This window comes from Bradysia coprophila, unplaced genomic scaffold, assembly GCF_014529535.1.
Source record: "Bradysia coprophila strain Holo2 unplaced genomic scaffold, BU_Bcop_v1 contig_373, whole genome shotgun sequence".
NCBI classification, from domain to species: Eukaryota; Metazoa; Arthropoda; class Insecta; order Diptera; family Sciaridae; genus Bradysia; species Bradysia coprophila.
In genome coordinates, this window is record NW_023503632.1 from 1,010,035 (window position 1) to 1,030,624 (window position 20,590).

Consider the following 20,590-nt stretch of genomic DNA (forward strand, 5'->3'; position numbering starts at 1 on the left):
ACTAATACACCGGGCTGACGGAGAAACAGAACGAAAACAAAAACAATCTAAAAACAGCTCACAGAGTCATAACGTAGCTTTATTTTAATAACAGAACTAGCAGACTCACTTGAGTCTCTTCACTCACATCCTTCATAACAAACAAAACTCGACGTGTTTCATCGTCGCTACCAAAGGTCTTGATGACATCGACTTTTTCATTGAAAAAATTACCAGGAAATTCAGAATGCCGGTACAGGGGCGAATTAGCATCATCGATCGACCACTTTAAGGTTCGTTGAACATCCGTATTCTTAGTCAGCATCGGCTGTAGGTCGCTGTAGGTCTGGCAGCCAATATGAATGGCAATTCATTTTCACGTATCACAGATTGCATGCTTTTGAAAAGCTCGCATGAATATGGACAAGAAACATAAGCAGCAGTCATTACGTTATGGCAGTGCCGGTTTTTTAACGTTGCGATCAGTAGATGGCAAATTCTTTAGTGAACTTTCGGATACTTGTTCAAGATCGAAAGTTTTACTGCTGTCTCCGGAAGGATACAACGGAAACGACTGATGAAGACTAGTCCACTCTAGTCTTTGACCGCCGTTGATATCTGAGGTCGAAACAGCCCGTTCTCGTTTTGTATCGCTACACACGACCCATGTTTTCTTCGTTTGACTGTTTTAGAATTTCAGATTTTAGAGTTTTAATTTGCAGGTATTTCAGCTTTTAGATTTTGAATTTTTAGAATTTGCATTTTCAGGCATTTCAGGGCTTAGATTTTGCTTTATAGGCATTTCAGCTATTGAGTCTTTAGAATAGGCATTTTTCACAGAGTTGTTACTAACCATGCGCTGTGGGTGAGTCCTAATGTTGCATTTAGTCCGTTGCCAAATCGCAACGTTAAAAAACCGGCACTGCCATAACGTAATGCCGTAAGTACGGTCGAAATTCAAAATGGAAAGTGCGTTGAAATGTATTTTTCGGTTCACTTTTTCATCGAATCGTTCACTTAAAATTCAAATTTTAGGCACACTTACGGCGTGAATTGAATCATTAGTAAATTCATGAAACAAATTCTATTTATCGCTTTCTTGATTTCTCTAGTTAGGTCTCGGTGTAGGTTCATTTCTCGTTAGGTGTCTCTGTAGGATCTTTTCTCGTTAGGTCTCTGTGTATTGTTTCTCTCGCTAGGATATCTTCTGTATCTTGTTAGGTCTTAGGAATAGACAACGCGCTTTAGAAAAAAATCCCGTTTTCCAGCCTTTTCCTGTAAAGTTTAAAAAATAAAAATACCCGTGTTTCGTATTTTGGCGAAAAAATGCGTTTAACGCGCAAACTTGTCTCAATAAATACACGAATTGTGAGTCCTAAGTAAAATGGACGAAGAAAGTTTAAATAATTTATCTAAAAGCGTCAACGATGCTTTCTTTGAGTGCCTGGAAAGTGCCATGGGCTGCACAATATTGCCTGAGTTACGAAACATTCTTCAATTCAATTATTAAAACAATGCAATAACAATTTCGAAAATCGATGAAGATGCATTGCGCGAGATGGAAGAGGTGATGCGACACGATTTTCAAATTGATATGGTGCCTGAGAACGATGCAAGCCTATCTCTGTCGATACAAAAATAATCAGAAAAATTTTAAACTCATTGGCGGTCAAAAACGGCTGATACTTGAAATGGCCGATTTCTGCTCGAAATTTAGCAATCAAAAAATTACGTTAAACCGAAATATCACTCGAAGACAGACTGAAGATTCAAATCATTCGACGGATACAGGTAACTCGAATATGCAATATAGGTTCGAGACATACTTGAGTATGCTACCTCTCCGTGTTTTAGCTGAAGTAGCTGAACCTAGTGTTACTAATGCGGATATACACGAAATGATGAAGGAGTTAAATAAATGGATCGTTAGCCGACCTGCCTTAGCCGAAGTAAATTTTTAGATACTTTAAGTAGTGATTATAAACGTGAACATCACCTAATTTCAGATTTCAAAGGGAAATTTGGTTTTGAAGGTAATAAAAAAATCCATAACTCTAAATAGAGATGGATCACTATCATGTACTATGCTTTGTCCTGTCACTACCTGTAAGCATCGCTTCATTAGTCAACTAGAAAGGCTTATCCCACCTACAAAACGCTTAAAAAACCCAAACCAGCAGGAGAGCTGCAAAAACCAGCTGCGTCTAAGTGGTATATGTCAGGGCTGAAAGATCATCTGACAAAAATTCACTCTAATCGCAACCATGAGGACAGCGAAAATAGTGAAGCAGAAAGTAGTGACCAGAGCCGAGAGCCCAATTGACAATGGTGACCAGCGACCGATTGACAATGGTGACCAGCGACCGATTGACAATGGTGACCAGCGACCGATTGACAATAGTGACCAGCGACCGACTGACAATAGTGACCAAAGCCAGATTGACAATGGTGACCAGCGACCGATTGAAAACGATGACCGGGCAGATGGTACCGATGTGGAATTTATTGGTTTCGGTCAAAGTGAAATTTCCAAACTTCTTCAAAGCAAGCATAAGAAAATTTCAAAAATCGTTTCCAAAAATGCTGGTACCACAAAACGAAAACATGCCAAAGGTAACATAAAATCACAGAAGAATAATATTATGTTGAATTTACTTTTTAAACAACGCAGGGATTCAGAGTCTTGCAGACCATAGTGATGGATCTGCCCATGGAAAACGACCAAAAAACAATCGAAAAAAAACGATTTAACACTGTTAAATATTGTTGAAGACGATACAGTACGATACAGATTTAATAACTAAATTGACATTATCTGAATGTTCCACATTTTTTCTAGTTCAAAAGATTTTTTTCAGAATTTTCGGAACTTTTTCAGAATTTTCAGAACTTTTTCAGAATTTTCGGAATTTTTTCATAATTTTCGGAATTTCGGAATTAAAATTCTCAATAATAAGTCCTGTTTAAACATAAGCAGAACAAGACTCAAAAGATTTATCGGAGTCATGACGGGACATTACGAATTCAACAAACACCTCACAACCATTGGTAAACGAAACGATCCAAGCTGTGATCTATGTGGGGAACACACATCTGTGCAACTGCCCTGCTTTTATCACACAAAGGAGGAAGCACTTGGGTGGTTACACCATCGGTTACAACCAAATTAGAACTTTGCAACCCTATGATATCTTAAGCTACATTGCTAGCTCAGGAAGATTCAGCCAAACAGCAAATGTCTAATCCATAACTAGTGAGCACAATAGGCCCATCGGTGGCCTTAGTGCGCGTTTCTTGTCCGGTATAGGACAAGCAAGAACTAGCCTTAATAAAAACGAGCCATCAGAACAGTCGGAGCGTTTGCTGCGACTGAGCCCCGTACAAACCCGTATATCTATTGCGTCTGTCACCCTACTTTGACCGTAAGCCTATTGCGCCGGTTAATGTAGTTAAAGTAAAATTATTATGTAATGTGTACATCTTACAAATTCCGCATAGCGCAATTACGAAGCCCCGTACGACGTTCCTTTCAAATGAAACAAAAATTTCAAATCGCCCTAAAAATTTAATTTTTTTAAAGGGCCTAGTATCGGCCTCAGTCCGAGGACCCAAATTAAATTTTTTTTCAACTACACTCTATTCGGCCTTTGATTACCTTCCAAATGAAACAAAAATTACGAAAAACGGTTGAAATTTGCTCGAGTTATATGTAAAATACACATAGGGCCCTAGTAGTGGCCTTAGTCCAAGGACCCAAATTTAATTTTTTTCAACAACATTCTATTCGGCCTTCGATTACCTTCCAAATCAAACAAAAATTACGAAAAACGAATGAAATTTACTTGAGTTCTATGTAAAATACACATAGGGCCCTAGTAGCATTTCACTTCTAAGGCCCTAACTCACGGTCCACTCACCCGATTTAAAAATTTTTTCCTGTATTGGTATTGACAATACCTATGATTTGCCGTGTCATTTACATTTCCATCGTTTATTTTGCCATAAGTATCACCAGAAGACCTTAAATCACTTAGGTGGCCCTAACTCACGAAGGGCCGACCCAAATATGTCCATCTTCGAACTTAGCCTCACTATTTCGACTATCTTTCAGGGAAAAAAAATTTGAAATCGGATTTGATTTACTCAAGATATCGACGTGACGGACAGACGGACAGACAAAATTTTTATTGCAGATTCGTCATCTATGAACTGAACATAGGCATCGTAGTCCTATAAGCCCCTTTGTACTTCGTACGGGGCTAAAAAATCGACGCCTTTCTGAAGAAACAGCGAGTTCCTGGCGAAACGATGAGTAGTTGCCGTTTCTTCAGGAATTCATCGCTTCTCCAGAAAGTCGTCTTCCTTCCTTTGACCAAATGTTAAAAAAATAAACAAACGACGAGAAGAAATGATGACTTTCTGAAAAAGCGGTGTGTTACTGAAGAAACGTCAAGTAGTAGTATAATCAGGACAATCAGTTATTGGTACAACCGATATGAAGGGTGTTGTGAGTTCAAAGAACCACTCCATTGGTCTCTGCTACCTATCGTTGGTTTGGCACAATGTCCAAGGAAGTCAAAATGAACGATATTTTTGGCACCAATAAATGTCCCGATTCCATTACTTTTTTTGTGAAGCGGCTGCAGTGTAACCACGGACATCATTGGGACCAACGGGTGCATGTGTTGCCTGTGTAAAAGGAGACACGAACGTTATTATCGTCTAGAAAATGATATTATCGTTCAAAAAACGATATTATCATCTACAGGACGATATTGACCGTGTAGAAATGTAACCAGCCGCCTGTTGTGATAATTATCCAAGTTGTTTGTTGGGGTTGTTGTTGTTGCTACGAGGTCAATACACATTTTGGGCTTTTGTTTTCAAAAATGAAAATTTTTAATTCCATTCAATGGTCTTGTCAGTGAAGACCGCTAACTACTTTGAAATGAAATGCAAATTTACAAAATACACGTCGTACAGTCTACACTTATTTCTCTCTAACAAACTGACTCTAACTCTCTCAGTACTCTTTTCCATCGAAAAAATTGCAAAAATTGAATTAGCTAAATTATTGTAGTGGTTGGTACAGTGCACAATTATGCACATCGTACCAGTGTAAAGTATCACAAAAAAACAAAACATTTCCTATATATGTACATTCACTGTGCGTAACATCCACCCACAACGAACACATCGCAAATGTGAAACATTGAATAAGAAGAGAAGAGGCGCGCTATCCACACCATCAACTCCAATTGATGTTAGCACTTATCTTACACGAAAATGTGTGTTCCGTTCGAATAATAAAAACGACGTCGAAACGATCATCGGTATCAATGGGTCGGATCTTTTCGATTGGCTTCTCTGTAACGGCTATGCAGCTCATCGAATGTGACTGTTGTTTGTGGCACGTTGATTGTTTTCAGTGGATTGTACTTTTGCTTGGCACGTTCGAAATTCTCGATTATGCTCGATCTGTAAACCAAGAACGTATTTCGATAAATGGTTCATTAGACAGATCCTCCTCCACACGACCTACCTGAATAGTTTCTGATGCAAAACATATGCACTGACGTGTCCTGCATCCAAATACTTGACCTCTGCACCGGGCCAAATTTCCTCCAAACTTGTGCAACCGTCTCTCGGAACGTATGCATCGTCTTTCGCACAAATGGCCGTTATTAGCGTTGTGTCATAGGGTACGGAGAAATTCTTCAAATGGGTGCATTCATCCATAACGCCTCTCATGAATTGTAACGCCTCACGTTCCCACCAATTCGTTTTCGTTATGTCGATGGGAGTGTGCTTCACCGTGTCATCATCGGGCTGTATGAGTCCCATGAGTTTTGTCGTCACCGATGATATGGCATTGCCAGCACTTCGAATCGTATCGTTCACATAGTTTTCGGTGGATATTTCCGGCACGGACGGACTTGGTGGTGACGTTTCTTTACCTTGGGCGATTAACATCTTCTTGTTCAATTCCTCCACTTCGGTGGCTGATAGATTGATGGGATTGTCGACTGATTGTAGCTTCTCCAGCAGTGGATCGGATAGGTTGAACGAGTTTTTCTCTTCCGTAAATGTGGGATGTGTTGCCGCCTGTCTAATGTCAACGCCAATGTTGTTCACTGACTTTATGTCCTTTTGCAGTTCTTTCATCGATTCGTTGAAATGCTGAACAAAATGTTGACCGGCTACGAATGCGTCATCGACAATTGTTACCATTTTGGCTAGTCTTTCACGATAATGTCCGTCGGCATAGTATTGCGTTTCTAGTCGATCCCTATATTATATTCAACATTATTTGACGTCACATGCTGCAGTTCCTATATTTCCAACTTACCAATTTATTGACTGACTCATCACACCCTCTGTGAACACGGATGATGCCGTCGACCATGACAAACATGGCACCAGTACCAAAGGCTTCGGCCAATTTGTAGCGCTTAGCGAAGCCATGTGTCCGCCCATAGACAACCCAGTGACTCCGAGCGGCCCCAAGCCCATTTTCTCGCAAAAATGCAACAGAACTAAGTTTTCGAGGACGAGGCAACCACCCATGACAAATATATCGCTGACGTTGTTCAGATTCGATCGTCTGTAATGACGCAGATTTTTTATATTGCTCTGACGATGTTTAAATTTAGAATTCTCAAACATACGTCTGTTCCTTCGGCTTACGTAGACCGTAGAAAGGATTTTCCAATAATATGGCACCGATGCCAGCTTCTCGTAGTAGGGGCTTAGCAATGAAATTACGTCGTCGCCAGAAGAACTAAATAATTCGATTAGATTGTTGTCGTTATGGATGTGTCGCAGGGCCTTTTATAAGGAACAAGCGCGTGGGAAAAATCCCCCCAGACCCACCTGAATCCCCCCCACTTTTTAAAAATCCCCCAGTGCCCCCCACTTTTAAAAAATCCACCACAGTCTCTCGCTGTCTATAAATCTTACACAATCAGTTCCTAAAGTTATAAGAAGTAGCTATTCTTTAAAAAAAATTCGCTGCGCTGCATCTAATTATTTGTCAACTTCGAAGTGCCACAACAAAAAATTTCGTCCGTATGTTAAGAGAAGAATTTGAGTAAATTTTATTCGGCTTCACTTTTTTGGGCCACGTTAGCTTCTTTCGTTTGTCCTTAAGAATTTAGGTTCACAAAATCGAAATAAAAAGGTATCTACAATATCAATCAGAAAAGGAAAAGTTTTTGAAAATTGAATAACTTCCAATCTAAGGTCCATAGAGTGGCCTGAAGTCTGTCTACTCGACCATAGAACGTACAGAAGATTTTTTAAATGCAATCGAAATAATAGAACTAAGAAAAGTTAATCGATATGTCGCTGAAATACGGTGATTTTGTGTTCAGTGTTCATGGTTCTTTTAGCATTTTAACGGAAACCCAAAAAGTCAAGGATTTATTGCACTTCGTTTTAATGTAAATGTAAATCTAAAGAACTAATAAACACTACGTTAAGTCTTGCAACATCCGTCAGGATCGTCCAATTTGGAATAAATTTATTGAGTTCGAAATTCAATCTAAATCTAAACGGATGTGTTTGAATTTCGAACTCAATAAATTTATTCCAGATTTATTGGAATTATAAGTATTGACCGTAAGTTGCTTGTGTATATAGAAAATAATACCACAATTTGTTGAGTATGTATTAGCACAACTCACGGTTCAAATAGCACAACTATAATTTCTCTAAAAACAGACTGCGTAAACTAATTACCGATTAAATAAGAAGTGTTTGATATTCACAATACCAATGATCCTTGCTGGTTTTTGTCAAAATATTCCAGGGAACAAAACTTTGAAACAAAGAAAATCCGATTCCGCTAACTCATTATCAATTCCTTAGTAGAGGTTTTTCTTTATTTCGAAAAAGTGTAGTATTGGATTCTAAACGGAAAGTGGTTTTAGTTATATAAAAATATATCAACTAGCAAAATATTTAGCTTTAGAATTGCAACTAAGTGGCCACTTATAAATACCTATTCAGATTTCTGACCACCCTCATTCCAGTTGATCACACTTTTTCTTATACACGCGTGTCATACTTTTTGTGTGTGTATATTTTCTAGAAATTTGATTTTTTTAGAATCGTAACTGGTAAAAATAAGATCTGTAAATATGACTACTTAATTCGTTAAACAACTGTCGAAAAACTAGTAAGGGACATAAAAACTGACAATAACTTTTTTGTAAGGGTTTTTTCGAAACGCTATCAAAACGCGAAAGTTTGACTAAGTTGTCCATGTCCACCTAAATTGAAACTTTATGAAGCTTTTTGGGATAGATGATCCATACTACTTTAGTGCTCCAAGAATTTACATAGAAAATATTTAAAGGATTGTGAAATCATAGTAAGTTCTGCAGATAAAACACACAATGTACATGCAACATTAAGGGGCAGCTGACAGTAACCCTAGTCACTAAAGTTCACAAATTTGAAACTTGTCAATACAGTATTAATAATTTTTCAAAGAGGGCCCCTCGTAATAAAAATTTAGGGCCCCTTCGCGGAAAAAATTGGGGCCCCTTAATCGACGTCCCCCCAGTGCAAAATTCTTATAAAAGGCCCTGGATGTGTGTATGACGGTACTTACATGATCACCGGTTCCAGCGAAATGAACGCAAACGGGTTTGAAATTTTCGTCGGGCCATCGAAGTGGCAACAGCATTTGAAAGTGAGCATCTTGAGCGGCCTTGGGCACCAATCCCGGTAAGTATAACTCTAACGGTGTCAGGAACTTTCCTTCGATGATGTGGAAGTCTGCGTTTTTTTCTTCCTGTTTAAGGGAGCGATTGGGAAAGATTTTTTTTTTAGAAAACTGAAGCTTTCGGGTTTCCTTGCATTCGAACTGAACTTTTATGGATTTCAATATTTTGAATCAAAATTTTTGGTTGTTCGTTTCGTTAAATGAAATCGATCAAAATGACCGGCTGAAGGGGAGGACATGATTTCTGTGACGGTTGTTCTTATTGTGTTACCTTTGTTATTTCAACTGGATAATCCGGAGGTATAAGCTTGTAACATAGCTCACGGTTTGAAACAATTTTTCTAAATTCAAATAACCTGGAAATAACGAAAATCATACAAATGAATACTAGGTGGATGGCGGTTCGTTCGACGGTTTACATCTATGTATACAAATACACAAACAAAATATTTAAACACGTATGGTAACTCTACTCTAATGGACACGTGAACATGAATAGTTGGATGAGTTCTTTACTTATTCAAAACAGACTCGTGTGCAAATGATGTGGTTTCCAAGATATCGAGAAATTTACCCAGCCCAGCGGACATTCAATATTTTTAACGTTGCGAATTGGGAACGGACCCAATAAAAACGAATGAAAGAAAAATCATCTCAACACGGGACCTCTCGATTATGAGTCGATAGCTCTAGTGCCAAAGCCACGGGTTCAGACAAAATGATATTTACTTCGAACGCTTTTATGTTGTATAGCATGCTAGATTGAATGTGTAGGGTGGTATATGTGTGAAGTGTCTGAACATATAGATATTAGATTGGCCTTTGTGTATGAAGCGGGAGAAAAGAAGCGGGAGGATTTACAACATGTTGCTTCAGTGTCGTTGAAAATAAATATCCTTTACCGGGAAATCCCGACATTTTCACCGGGAAATTGTTTGCACACGCGAAATCAGAGTTCCTTCACTTTTGTACAGACAACGAAAATATTGTGTGTTCCGATTTTGTCCCCGAGATGATAATGAATAATGATAATTAATCAAGGCATCGCGTGAGAAAAATAACTGTCCCAATGACCGATCTAAGTAACACCCATCCAGACCGCTGTGAACATCCAACAATCCAATCTTACCTCAAATTTTTATCGCACTCTTACATTTATAAATTTACCCACATTTAGTGTGGTTATCTAAAAGAATCCTGCACACCGAATCGGACCGATATACTCATAAGTAACCACTATAGTTATGCTCCACAGTGCGATATTATACTCGAATTAGCTGTCTTGATAACATTCAAAATCTAATCGGGAGATAAAAGACATTATGGCAGAAATTTCCTCATATCCTGTCCACCGACCGTGAATAATCCTTGAATTGAATGAGTGGGGGAAACGTAACGACTGACGCACAACGTTAGATGTTTAAATTAATGATCTGTTTCCCAATCGATAGCCCACACTATCGAATGCTCTAGAATGTGCTGCGTGTACATTCTTACGTCGTTTCATTTATGCACAGATTTTTGAATATTTTATCTCCTCGAATGGTATTTATTCTGATTATTCCAATCAACAAGTATGGCATTGACTCCGACAAAAGTTTTTATCCGACTTCCACTTCTTTCTTATCCAAATGACGAAAAGAAAATTCGAAATTTTTGTGTCACCGATATGTTCGCTTGGTTCGTTTTACTCGGAACGAAAAAGATCATCTGATGTTTATTTATACAATCGAAATGAGTGGTTCTGCGTGATAGCATTCATCGAAAAAAGCAAATTATACTTGTTTACATAATCACTGAGGTAAGTGTAGTATATATGGTTAGGGGTCATTCAAATAGTGCGCACGCTATAATCTACGATTTTTAGACCCCCCTCCCCCCTCTGCACGCTGTTTTTTATACATTGAAATGTATGGCAGCACGCTTTTGTCCAACCCCCCTCCCCCCAAAAAAGAGTGCGAACTATTTGAATGGCCCCTTATCATGACAGTACATTGATCAACACAGTTCGAAATGATTCACACGATTCACAGACTCAATTTAAAAAATTACTTTATTGGGTAAAATTGCCAGAATTGCGCTTACATACACCGTACTGATTGCTTACCTCTTTAAATTCTCCGGTTCACCCCATCCTTTTTCGAAAAACTTGGTGATTAGCATACGACGATACAGAGCGTCTAAGCGGCTCGGTGGCATGGTTTATAATTTATTTCAACCAATTAATCAATCAAATTTAACTTCGAACAATGAACAATAATAAATGGAAAATTGTAAACACAAAATTGGTCTTTTGACGTGTGGTTGCTTTATTTTGAAACAAATTTCAACTTGTAACTAAACTTTTATCGGAACTCTTAGCGATTTTATAATATTTTCTCGTAGTCAAAAGCTACGAATTGTGCGACATCTCAAATACTCAGGCGAAGAAAATAAAAATGTATTTTTGTCCATTCCGATGTAAAAATATTTTGTTGTGACAGCGAAAAATAACGCATACGACGACAGAGCTTGGTTGTGTGTGTGTGTGTGTGTGTTTATATGGCATGTTACGTTGTACAGGATGCGCCATAAAATTCTTTTGCCTTCAACGAATAATGATAAGAAAAAGCTTAAGTCCAAAGTGTGAATGTTTTTTATCAATGAAACTACAATGTTTCATCGATTAGATTTGGACGTGAAAGTCGACCCGTTCATAAACTGTAGATTGTTAAAAGAGCGGGAAAAGAGTGAAAAAGACCACTTATTCAACTGGTCTCGGTGGGTGATATGTCAAATTTCGCACGTAAAAGTCCAGTTAACTAGGAACAAACAAGTTAATTTAACTGAGCTAGATGGCAGCACACTCTTTAACAGTGTTAACTGAGAGAGATTTTTAAACCTAACTGGCCTTGGAGGCAATGTCAAAATGACGCAATACTATATTCATATACTTGACATTTGAATTTCGATTGGTTTCCATTCACAAATCTTGACATTGCCCTCAGGGCCAGTTAAATTTAATTGATTTTTGTTAAGACTCCGAGTCTTATGTTCAGATTTGTTATTTAAAAGTCACTTGGTTTTTGGTTGGCATCACTGAGACATGTTTAAATAAATTTCAGAGTCGATAAATTGTTGCTACACAATTACGATATCCCATTTTTTGCGACACTTAAAAGTGGATTCTTACAGGTATTTTGCATCAGTATTTGTATGCAATGGCAATGTAGATACAAGATGCGATAGTAGAGATGAAAAAGCACGTCGTACGATTATACGTCACGAGGTACAATAATACAATATATATAGCGTTCGCAAAAGGTGCGCGTTATTCGTCTTAACCAATGAATGAGTCGAAATTTGGGGGACAAACTGTTACGTATCGGTTATAGGTATATGTGCATTTTCATTATTTAGTATGAAAAACAAGTAAACAACACAGCATTGTGATGTGATGTTTTTTTCGTCGAAAATAGATGTTTACATTCTAAAGCTTATTTACGGAAATGTGTGCAAATTTTACGTCTAATAAATTTAGCAGAAAAAGAGAGAGAGAGAGATAGAGGGAATAGCCGTGCTCGGCTCGTATGTTAAATGTTTGATAAATTGTAGCAAATGCAGAGATTTCAACATATCAATTTCCTTTGTTGGTTGGTTCGTTCAATGCACTCCAAGAACAGACCAAGGAACGATTTTATTAACTGTCATTTGTCCTCTTATTTTGTTTGGTACTTACAACATAAAAAACTGAATTTATATGAAAATCTTGGACTACTGTGTCGTGGATGTCCTGTTATATAAATTCTGTTCTTTTGCCTGTTATTGGAATGCGTTGAGCGTTGGTCGGTTGAATTAAGTAGAACCATATAGAGTTACACTCAAGAGAGAGAGAGAGGTGACATGGTGGCGCTGATGCTAATCGACACCCAAAAATTACATGGGCACTCAGACATGTTTAAAAATGACAGCGCCACCATACCATCTCTGGGCTGGGGAATACTGGACTCTAAGGTATCTGAGTTAGTAGATAGTTTCCTAATAGCAAAAGACGTTTACAGTCTTTCAGGTAAGGACCATGCAAGGGTGTTGCAGAAAATGGATGTTTAAGACGAACCCAAAGTCGTGCTAGAAAATAGAATCTGGTTCCTAAATCTTTAAAATGTCTGACAAAGGAAATCTTTACTCGTCCGTACTTTACTCTGCTAGCAGTGCTATGATTCTGGTCATATCTCTAACTACGCCTATGGGTAGACTTGAGAGCTGTCAAGATAATAGGTTCATCATCATACAACTAGTTAACTGTGTGCCCTGTGTGTAGACATAACCGACCAGTTTACTTTCGGACAATTGTTGTAATACGAATCGATAACTAAAAGTAAACAGATTAGACTCACTTCTACAAACGATCACAGCCACATTTCAACATTTTCGGGATTTCGATAGAATAGAAGTAACAACTGCGATGCGAGCCATTTGTTTCATTCATTAAACCTTCTGTCTCAATCTATACAGGCCGTTCACATGTGGCAAAGATGCAATAGATGTAAGCGACAAAGGATTTGTCGATCGAATTTGCTCAAATTGCTTGGTGGAAGCGTGATAGCGGGCGCTCTAGGTGTGTTTGCAGTGATTGGATTTGGCATTCTGCAGGCACACACTACGTTTGCTTTTCTCCAAGTTTTGGGTTCATTTTGTGTGTGTTTACACATATTTGATGATGGAACAGTCACCGCAATAGGTCGTCTTGGAATGTGTGCGCTGAAATTGGACTGGTGTAACTATATGCTAGTTTCTATGAAAATCAGAAAGGTCAAGGACATCTGCGGCTGTACAAAAACGTACGTACTAACGGTACGGCATGTCGAAAACTTGCGGCCTCTGCAGACGTTACAATTTCAGGTGGGAGCCAATTCATGGACATTGTCGTTGAGAAGAACCGAATTTCTCAGCTTTGGTATGATCAGTGAAAAATTGAGCAGGGTGAAAGTGGCGATCAATATTTCGTCGGACAATTTAGAAGTATCGCCGATAAGAAGAGAAATTATCAGAGATATTGCGGCTGGAGGTGGCTTTTATATGCATGATATCATTTCATGGAAAGAACTTTTAAGAGCCGAAAATCGATATGTTAAGAACGCCTGTCTTGCCATGGAAATTGAGATAACGGATGGCAAATTTTTTGTCGATTTACGCGAGAAAGATGAACTGAGACCACGACTCGAATCTCTATTTCGGACAACAGGTATGAAACCGGTCTCTTCTCCATGGGCATCGTTATGGAAATCTAGAGATTCTGGAGTTATACCAAAAATGAAAATCACGAAAACCGAAAAGAGCTGCGATCTTGGCTGCCTAACCACACTGGAATTAACCGTCGATAACATTGAAAATATTCGTACACTCGGGTCCACTCCAAGGACTCCAAGTGCAACGATCAAAATCGGGAAATCAACTTGGACATTGGAGGTGACCAATTATGATGCAGACTATGTCGGACTCAAGTTACGTGCTGACAAGGAATTCGACGTCCGAGTGGTGATTCAAGTTCGTTCCGATAAGACGTCGGTCCTTTGCATACGTAAGGTGATCATGCGACATATCGAGCCAGACAGCGATTTGTGCGTTGATCAGCTGCTATTGTGGAGTGAGTTGATCGATCCTTATAACGGTTTCATAATGGATGCCGCTCTGAAAATCGAAGTTGAGTTAACCAATGGGTTGTACATACTAGATCACGTCAGTCCGTAAAAAATGTGTGTTTTAGGGTAAGATCCAGTTTTTGTCGTTGATTTTACTTTATATTGTGTCAAATATTGCTTTCCATTTACTTTATTACAATTAAAATACTTTTCCACCTTTGATTGCGAATTCATTGATTTATGACAGACTCACATGATGTCCTTTATACTGATCAGAAAATTTTGGTAAAAAAAACGCCCATAAATACCAACGCTAACGTTGGTTAAGTTGACAATTGAAAGCTCGTTCATGAAAAAGACCGTTGCCCCCTTTTTTATAAATTCTATGAGACGAATAACCACTACATTTTCCATAACAACCCCATCATTTTCTTCATCATTTGCACCTTCCTCGTATGTTGAATTAACTGAAACGAATATGCGAAAATGGGGATAAGTTCATTGTGAGGGTTGTGTATGTGGCCCGAGCGTAAGGAGAACCACAAGTCACCCGAGGAAATGAAATATTTAGTGTTTAGAATGAGCAAAACCCTCCTATTTCTCCTTATGAGAAGGTTTAGAATTGAGGTGAGAAAATAACTATTTTGAAGGACAGCACGCAAAATTGTCCAAACACTATTAATTGTATGTAATGACTCGCCTATCAGAAGAATTACGAGCAGAGCGAACAGAGAATATTGGTTCCTTCGATGGAAGTCTTAGGGTTTTGTGAGTAGATGTGACTCGCATTGATGGAAAGCATCGCGTAGTTGAAAATATTGTTTCCATTTAGGGTTTAAATTATGCTTGGAACTATGACAGATCACACTCAATTTCGTGTCCTATGGTAGGACACATAGGACATTTTTTTTCTCAATCACTTTTCGGTTATATTTTGAGTCAACTACACTTTATACTGTACACACTCGAAAACGAGACTTTTCATTGTTATCCCGAGTTATGTAATGGATTTTACATGTTGAGAGCGTCGAAACATGAAAAGTACGATTTTCGACGCATATGTAGTCTGTAAAATCTTTCTGTTTTCTTTCATCAATGTATGATGTCTCATGTCTCTACTTTACTAAATCAATTGTTACACGAAACTTACCGACAAGATGATTTGATTCAAGTTGAGGCTGAAGAACAGTGGTGTCAGAGAGGTTCGGAGAGTTACCTGAGGAGTCGTTACGACATGGGAAAATTTTGAAATAACCCAAAAATTGGAAGCAATACATTCATGGCTGAATGAGAAAATTGACAAGGTTCGTTTGTTGGCAAATTCATCTGAAGAATCGAGTGCTTGGCTTCAAGCTTTACCATCACCGCAACTTGGTACACATTTAAACAGCGACGAATTTAGAGTAGCTGTCGCATTACGTCTTGGCTCGCCAGTAGTACAGCCCCATAAATGTGTATGTGGAACAAAAGGAGACAAATACGGTAGGCATGGTTTATCTTGCTCCAAAGCATCAGGAACACTACCACGACATCGAAACTTCAATAACTCAATGCAACGAGAGAACTATTTTGTACAAAAAATTTACCAAATTTTCCAGTTACCACTCATGCTCTCAACCATCTTAAACATACGAGAATCTGTATGCCACATAAATCCATTCATCACTCTACGAATACACACGCGAATTTCATTCATATAGTAAACATAATAGGCGAGAAGTGTTTTGTAGAATGAACGTGAATGAACGCGAACATTCGATTATATTTAGAGAAAATCGAGAAAACTCTCGACGCCTGCCGGTGTTCATAAGTTGTAAAATATAAATGCGGTTGCAGTGTTGGAATTTCAATCAGTTGAATCGAAGAAATCATTCAGTGAAATACTCAAGTGATTTAACAGTCTGTACATACAAACGGAAGTGTCCGTAATGGCAATGCAATTGAAAACGATTTCAAATAAAATGTTCAACCCAGCGGTGAATTTGATGCGAAATTATTCACGTTTTTCGGTGCCATCAATTTTCTTTGAAGATCCGTTACGACGGCACCGTCAACTGTTTTCGGATTATTGGAACGCACCATTCGATGCCATCGCTCAGGTGCAAAAAATGCAAAAACTCATGGACTTTCGCATGCCGTCAATGAATGTTTGGGAGGGTGAACGATTCGTCTGCAATCCGAAGGATGGATTTCATGTTTCGTTGAATGTGGAACATTTTGCACCGAACGAAATCAGTGTCAGAGTCATCGATAAATCAATTTTGGTGGAGGCGAAACACGAAGAACGAGCTGAAAATGGTGAGAGCTATGCATCGAGACACTTCACCCGACGATTCGTTTTGCCGGATGAATTCAGCGAGAAAGACATTGTGTCCACTCTATCGTCGGATGGAATTTTATCAGTCAGAGTACCACCAAAAGAAATTGACCCGCAGAATGCACGGAATATTCATATTCAACAAACGGGAGCGCCGGCTCGAAATCTTGGTCAGAATGGTCCAGGACAAAATCCAACCATGAATCAGAATCAAAACGAACCGAAAAATAATTAGTGGACTGCGAGGTGGACTGCCTATTCAGGAATGCAATATTTCATTAATTTCTGTTGGGAGTGATTAACTGCCATTAATTAAGATCTTGTTGCAATCAATCGAAATTGTAGTGAAATATCATTACGTTGTTGTGAAATACATGAGACGTTTTTTTTTGTATTCAAATTGTTTTGCTTATTTCATCATTCGTTCTGCTATACGGCTGATGCAATTGCGCGGTTCACTGCAATATTCGAGGCAATATTACGAAAAGTTGTATCGCCTACAGTGATCCAGTACCTTATTTTTATAAAGCCCATAGAGGGTTGTTGTCATGTAATAGTTATTGGTGTTAACCAGCAGCAATGCTTTTGGTAGTTATTTTCGCAACAAGTGACGAAAAGTCGGACCTTCCGTTGCCTTTATTGCGAAATACGTTTTCGACAACTGCGCTGCGAAAACTGAACTTTTTCATGCGTGATTTGGGTGGCGATCGAATGGTTTTTTTTTCTCTGGCTTTCTAAGTTTTACTTTCCACCACTAGTGATGAAATGGATTTACTTTTCACCACTCCTTCTGCACAACTAACCCTTTAACCGTAAATAAAAATTCTGCCCTGACCGAATTTCGGACCACCGACACCAAAACCCAACGCAACACCTCTAACCATTCAGATATTGAGATATATAATCGCAGTGAACCAATTTTTGAAGCGTACCTAAATATTTCGTTCATACGATCGATTCGCTTCGCTCGTTTAATAATATCACATCTAGTCACAAAAACTACCATTTTTCGCAACTATAAATTACTAGTATACAACTCGATGATAAATACTTTTTTAGGCACACGATGTGTATTGGGGGCCATTCACAAATTACGCACGTACCTAAGGGGGGTGGGGTTTCAGAAATTAGACCTTTTTATATGAAAAATGCGTGCGAAACGGGGTGGGAGGGTGTCAAAAATTAACCGTCCACCGCGTGCGTAATTTGTGGATGTCCCCTTGGCACACTCGACCTACGGCCTCGAGTGACAATCTACACATCTAGTACCTAAAAAAGCATTTATCACTCGGTTGTATAAATAACTATTACATAACAAGGGATAACAAGTTGAAAAGTAGAGTTTTCTTGGAAATTTTGTTGATCCGAGGCGAGGCCGAGGTCAATAAAACACACGAAAACTAGACTTTTCACTTTTATACCGAGTTATGTAATATATATTACACACTTGTCATGAAGAATTCGAGGCTTGCCGAGACTGATAGTGACAAGTGTGAACTCTATTTTATCACATAAGCGAAAACGAGACAACAACATAGAACTGAAATGTAATTTTTGAAACCTAAACCAATTTTCTTGTTTTCTCTGGGTGTGTAATAAGCCACTTTCGACCCTAGCACAGCTCTGCTACTTTCATCAGCCTTCGAATTTTTTCTATGTTCGTGCTAGTAGCAGTGCTGTGACCCTAGGGAAAACAAAATTATGAAAATTGATAAATAATTACTTGCGCTTGACCGGCGCTAATTACATGAATGGCAACTTTTGTGGTGGACCTTTGTTCGTATAAGATATTACTTTGGTATAAAAAAAACGAAGTGACTATTCGCCCGCGCGGGCGAATAGCATATTATAGACTAATCGCCCGCGCGGGCGAATAGCATATTATAGACTAATCGCCCGCGCGGGCGAATAGCATATTATAGACTAATCACCCGCGCGGGCGAATAGCATTTTATAGACGGCCGTTGCTAATCGCCCGCGCGGGCGAATAGCATCTTATGGACTATTCGCCCGCGCGGGTGAATAGCATTTTATAGACTAATCGCCCGCAAATTCCTTTTTTTATTTTAAAATAGGTATTTTACTAACGCATGCTTTAAGGCTTTCTTAGCTTAGACACGTGGAATAGAATTCGCAAAAAAAAGCCTAGAGAAAATTATCGGTGACAGTTGTTTTCGTAGTAAAAAAAACAACTTCTTTGTTTTCTTCCTTTTACAAAATATGATGCAAAGTGCTTACGATCTCTTTTACAAAATGTGACACATTACATGGAGCTTCACGGAAAAAAAAGCCGAAACCGATTACTTTTGTGAAAAACGTTTTTGTTTTGTGAGAAACGTTTTTCTTTTGTGTAAAACGATTATCGTTTACCTCAAAGAAATATCTTTTGTAGCAAAGGTAAATCTGTTCTCACAAAAATTTTCTCTTTTGGACTAGTTCTGTTGGCCATTTTCTTTTGTGATAACCGCGAATTAACGTTTTTCCCAAACGATTGCGTTTAAAAAAAATGTTGAAGGAATTTTTCTTGGGTTCAATACTTTCTTAAGCAAAAGTTGAATTCTCTTCTTCTTTTTCGCTTTATTTTTATGTGCGACTAATTGTGCAAACAATTTCGAGATATTTTACAGTGATCTGCATCTAAAATGACCGTCGTGCTATGATTTCATTGTTTCTCATATTTCTATCATATCTTCACACTTTCGTTATGGAGAAATGAGGGAAGTAAGAGAAACGATGAAATCAATAACACAACGGTTATTTTAGGTGTAGATCGCTGTAACTTTCGAGATGAGTTGAATTTCCAAGTTTCGAAAATTAATTTCGGATCGAATATCGAAAAGCTACCTGCTTTTTATTCTGAACTAAAGGCCGCATCCTAGTCAATCTTTACGAAAACAATTAGTTTCAGTTTGACGATTGTCACAAAAGATTAACGTTTGTAACAAAAGAAATACTTCTGTACCAATTGTTCGTATGACTAAACAGCAACATTAGTAAGATCGTGGACTGAAGATCATGAGGTCGGGGGCTCAAAACCATTACAAGGTAAAACATTTTTAAATGAAAAAAAAATCTTTGAAATAAACCAAATATTCCACTGCATACAAGACAGTCCGATAAATTGAAGAAAAAAAAATGTAGGAAGAAGTGCAGAAAAAATAATTATATTTTCTTTCGCTTCGTACATCGGTCGTTTCGTACAAAGGTAAATCGTTTTTCACAAAAGAATTTCTCTGTTATCCGTAAATTACCTTTGTGATAAACACAAGATTTCTCTACGTGTTATGCTCCTTTTACAAAATGCGACGCAAGGAGCTTATGCCTCCTTTTACATAATGTGACGCAAGGAGACTATGCTCCCTTTTACATAATGTGGCGCGCAAGGAGCTTATGCTCCCTTTTACATAATGTGACAGAAGGAGCTTATGCTCCCCTTTACATAATATGACACATGTTGCTTATGCCGTGGTTTACAAAATTACTCCCTTTTACATTAAGTAACTTACGAATAGAAGGATGTCTTTTAGAAATTGTAATACAATAAACTGAAAGTGTGAAGTAATGTAACAGGCGGAACCATTGGCCTAAAAGAAAGACTAAAGTTTTTGACTTTTAAAAGAGCCACAAAATTTGACAATACTATGCTAACCTTGGAGTTTAGAATCAAAAGTTTTTCAAACACCACTTTTTTCTTGATTCGTTCACATTTCATTCGTAACTCTTTCATCTGATCTGTATATTTCTACGCTATTTTCACACTTAATTAGCATCTTCACTAACTGTATATTATATGTTCATCGCGCAATAACTGTCATTTGCGGGCGAATAGTCTATAAGATGCTATTCGCCCGCGCGGGCGATTAATCTATAAAATGCTATTCGCACGCGCGGGCGATTAGTCTATAAAATGCTATTCGCCCGCGCGGGCGAATAGTCTATAAG

At 38.3% G+C, this 20,590-nt stretch overlaps 3 protein-coding genes across 4 annotated transcripts; 2 read left to right on the forward strand and 1 right to left on the reverse strand.

Annotated features, from left to right (window-relative positions):
- Positions 1 to 4,859: 4,859 nt before the first annotated feature.
- LOC119082070 (protein ABHD18) lies at positions 4,860 to 11,205 on the reverse strand. 2 transcript variants are annotated; one of them, XM_037191409.1, is made up of 7 exons: positions 10,818 to 11,205; positions 8,982 to 9,066; positions 8,597 to 8,779; positions 6,648 to 6,760; positions 6,329 to 6,583; positions 5,522 to 6,268; positions 4,860 to 5,457 (listed from the first exon to the last, which is right to left on the reverse strand). In XM_037191409.1, the coding sequence occupies exons 1-7, from the start codon at positions 10,907 to 10,909 to the stop codon at positions 5,316 to 5,318; spliced, it is 1,617 nt and encodes a 538-aa protein (XP_037047304.1). In that variant the 5' UTR covers positions 10,910 to 11,205; the 3' UTR covers positions 4,860 to 5,315. The 2 variants fall into 2 exon arrangements, with proteins under 2 accessions (XP_037047304.1, XP_037047305.1); XM_037191410.1 differs by lacking the exon at positions 8,982 to 9,066 and having other exon boundaries at positions 10,818 to 11,165.
- Positions 11,206 to 12,980: 1,775 nt separating this feature from the next.
- LOC119082071 lies at positions 12,981 to 14,569 on the forward strand. The gene is made up of 2 exons (XM_037191411.1): positions 12,981 to 13,142; positions 13,205 to 14,569. The coding sequence occupies exon 2, from the start codon at positions 13,214 to 13,216 to the stop codon at positions 14,438 to 14,440; it is 1,227 nt and encodes a 408-aa protein (XP_037047306.1). The 5' UTR covers positions 12,981 to 13,142; positions 13,205 to 13,213; the 3' UTR covers positions 14,441 to 14,569.
- Positions 14,570 to 16,083: 1,514 nt separating this feature from the next.
- On the forward strand, positions 16,084 to 17,048 carry LOC119082074 (heat shock protein 23-like). Its single transcript, XM_037191414.1, has one exon. The coding sequence runs from the start codon at positions 16,260 to 16,262 to the stop codon at positions 16,881 to 16,883; it is 624 nt and encodes a 207-aa protein (XP_037047309.1). The 5' UTR covers positions 16,084 to 16,259; the 3' UTR covers positions 16,884 to 17,048.
- Positions 17,049 to 20,590: the final 3,542 nt, after the last annotated feature.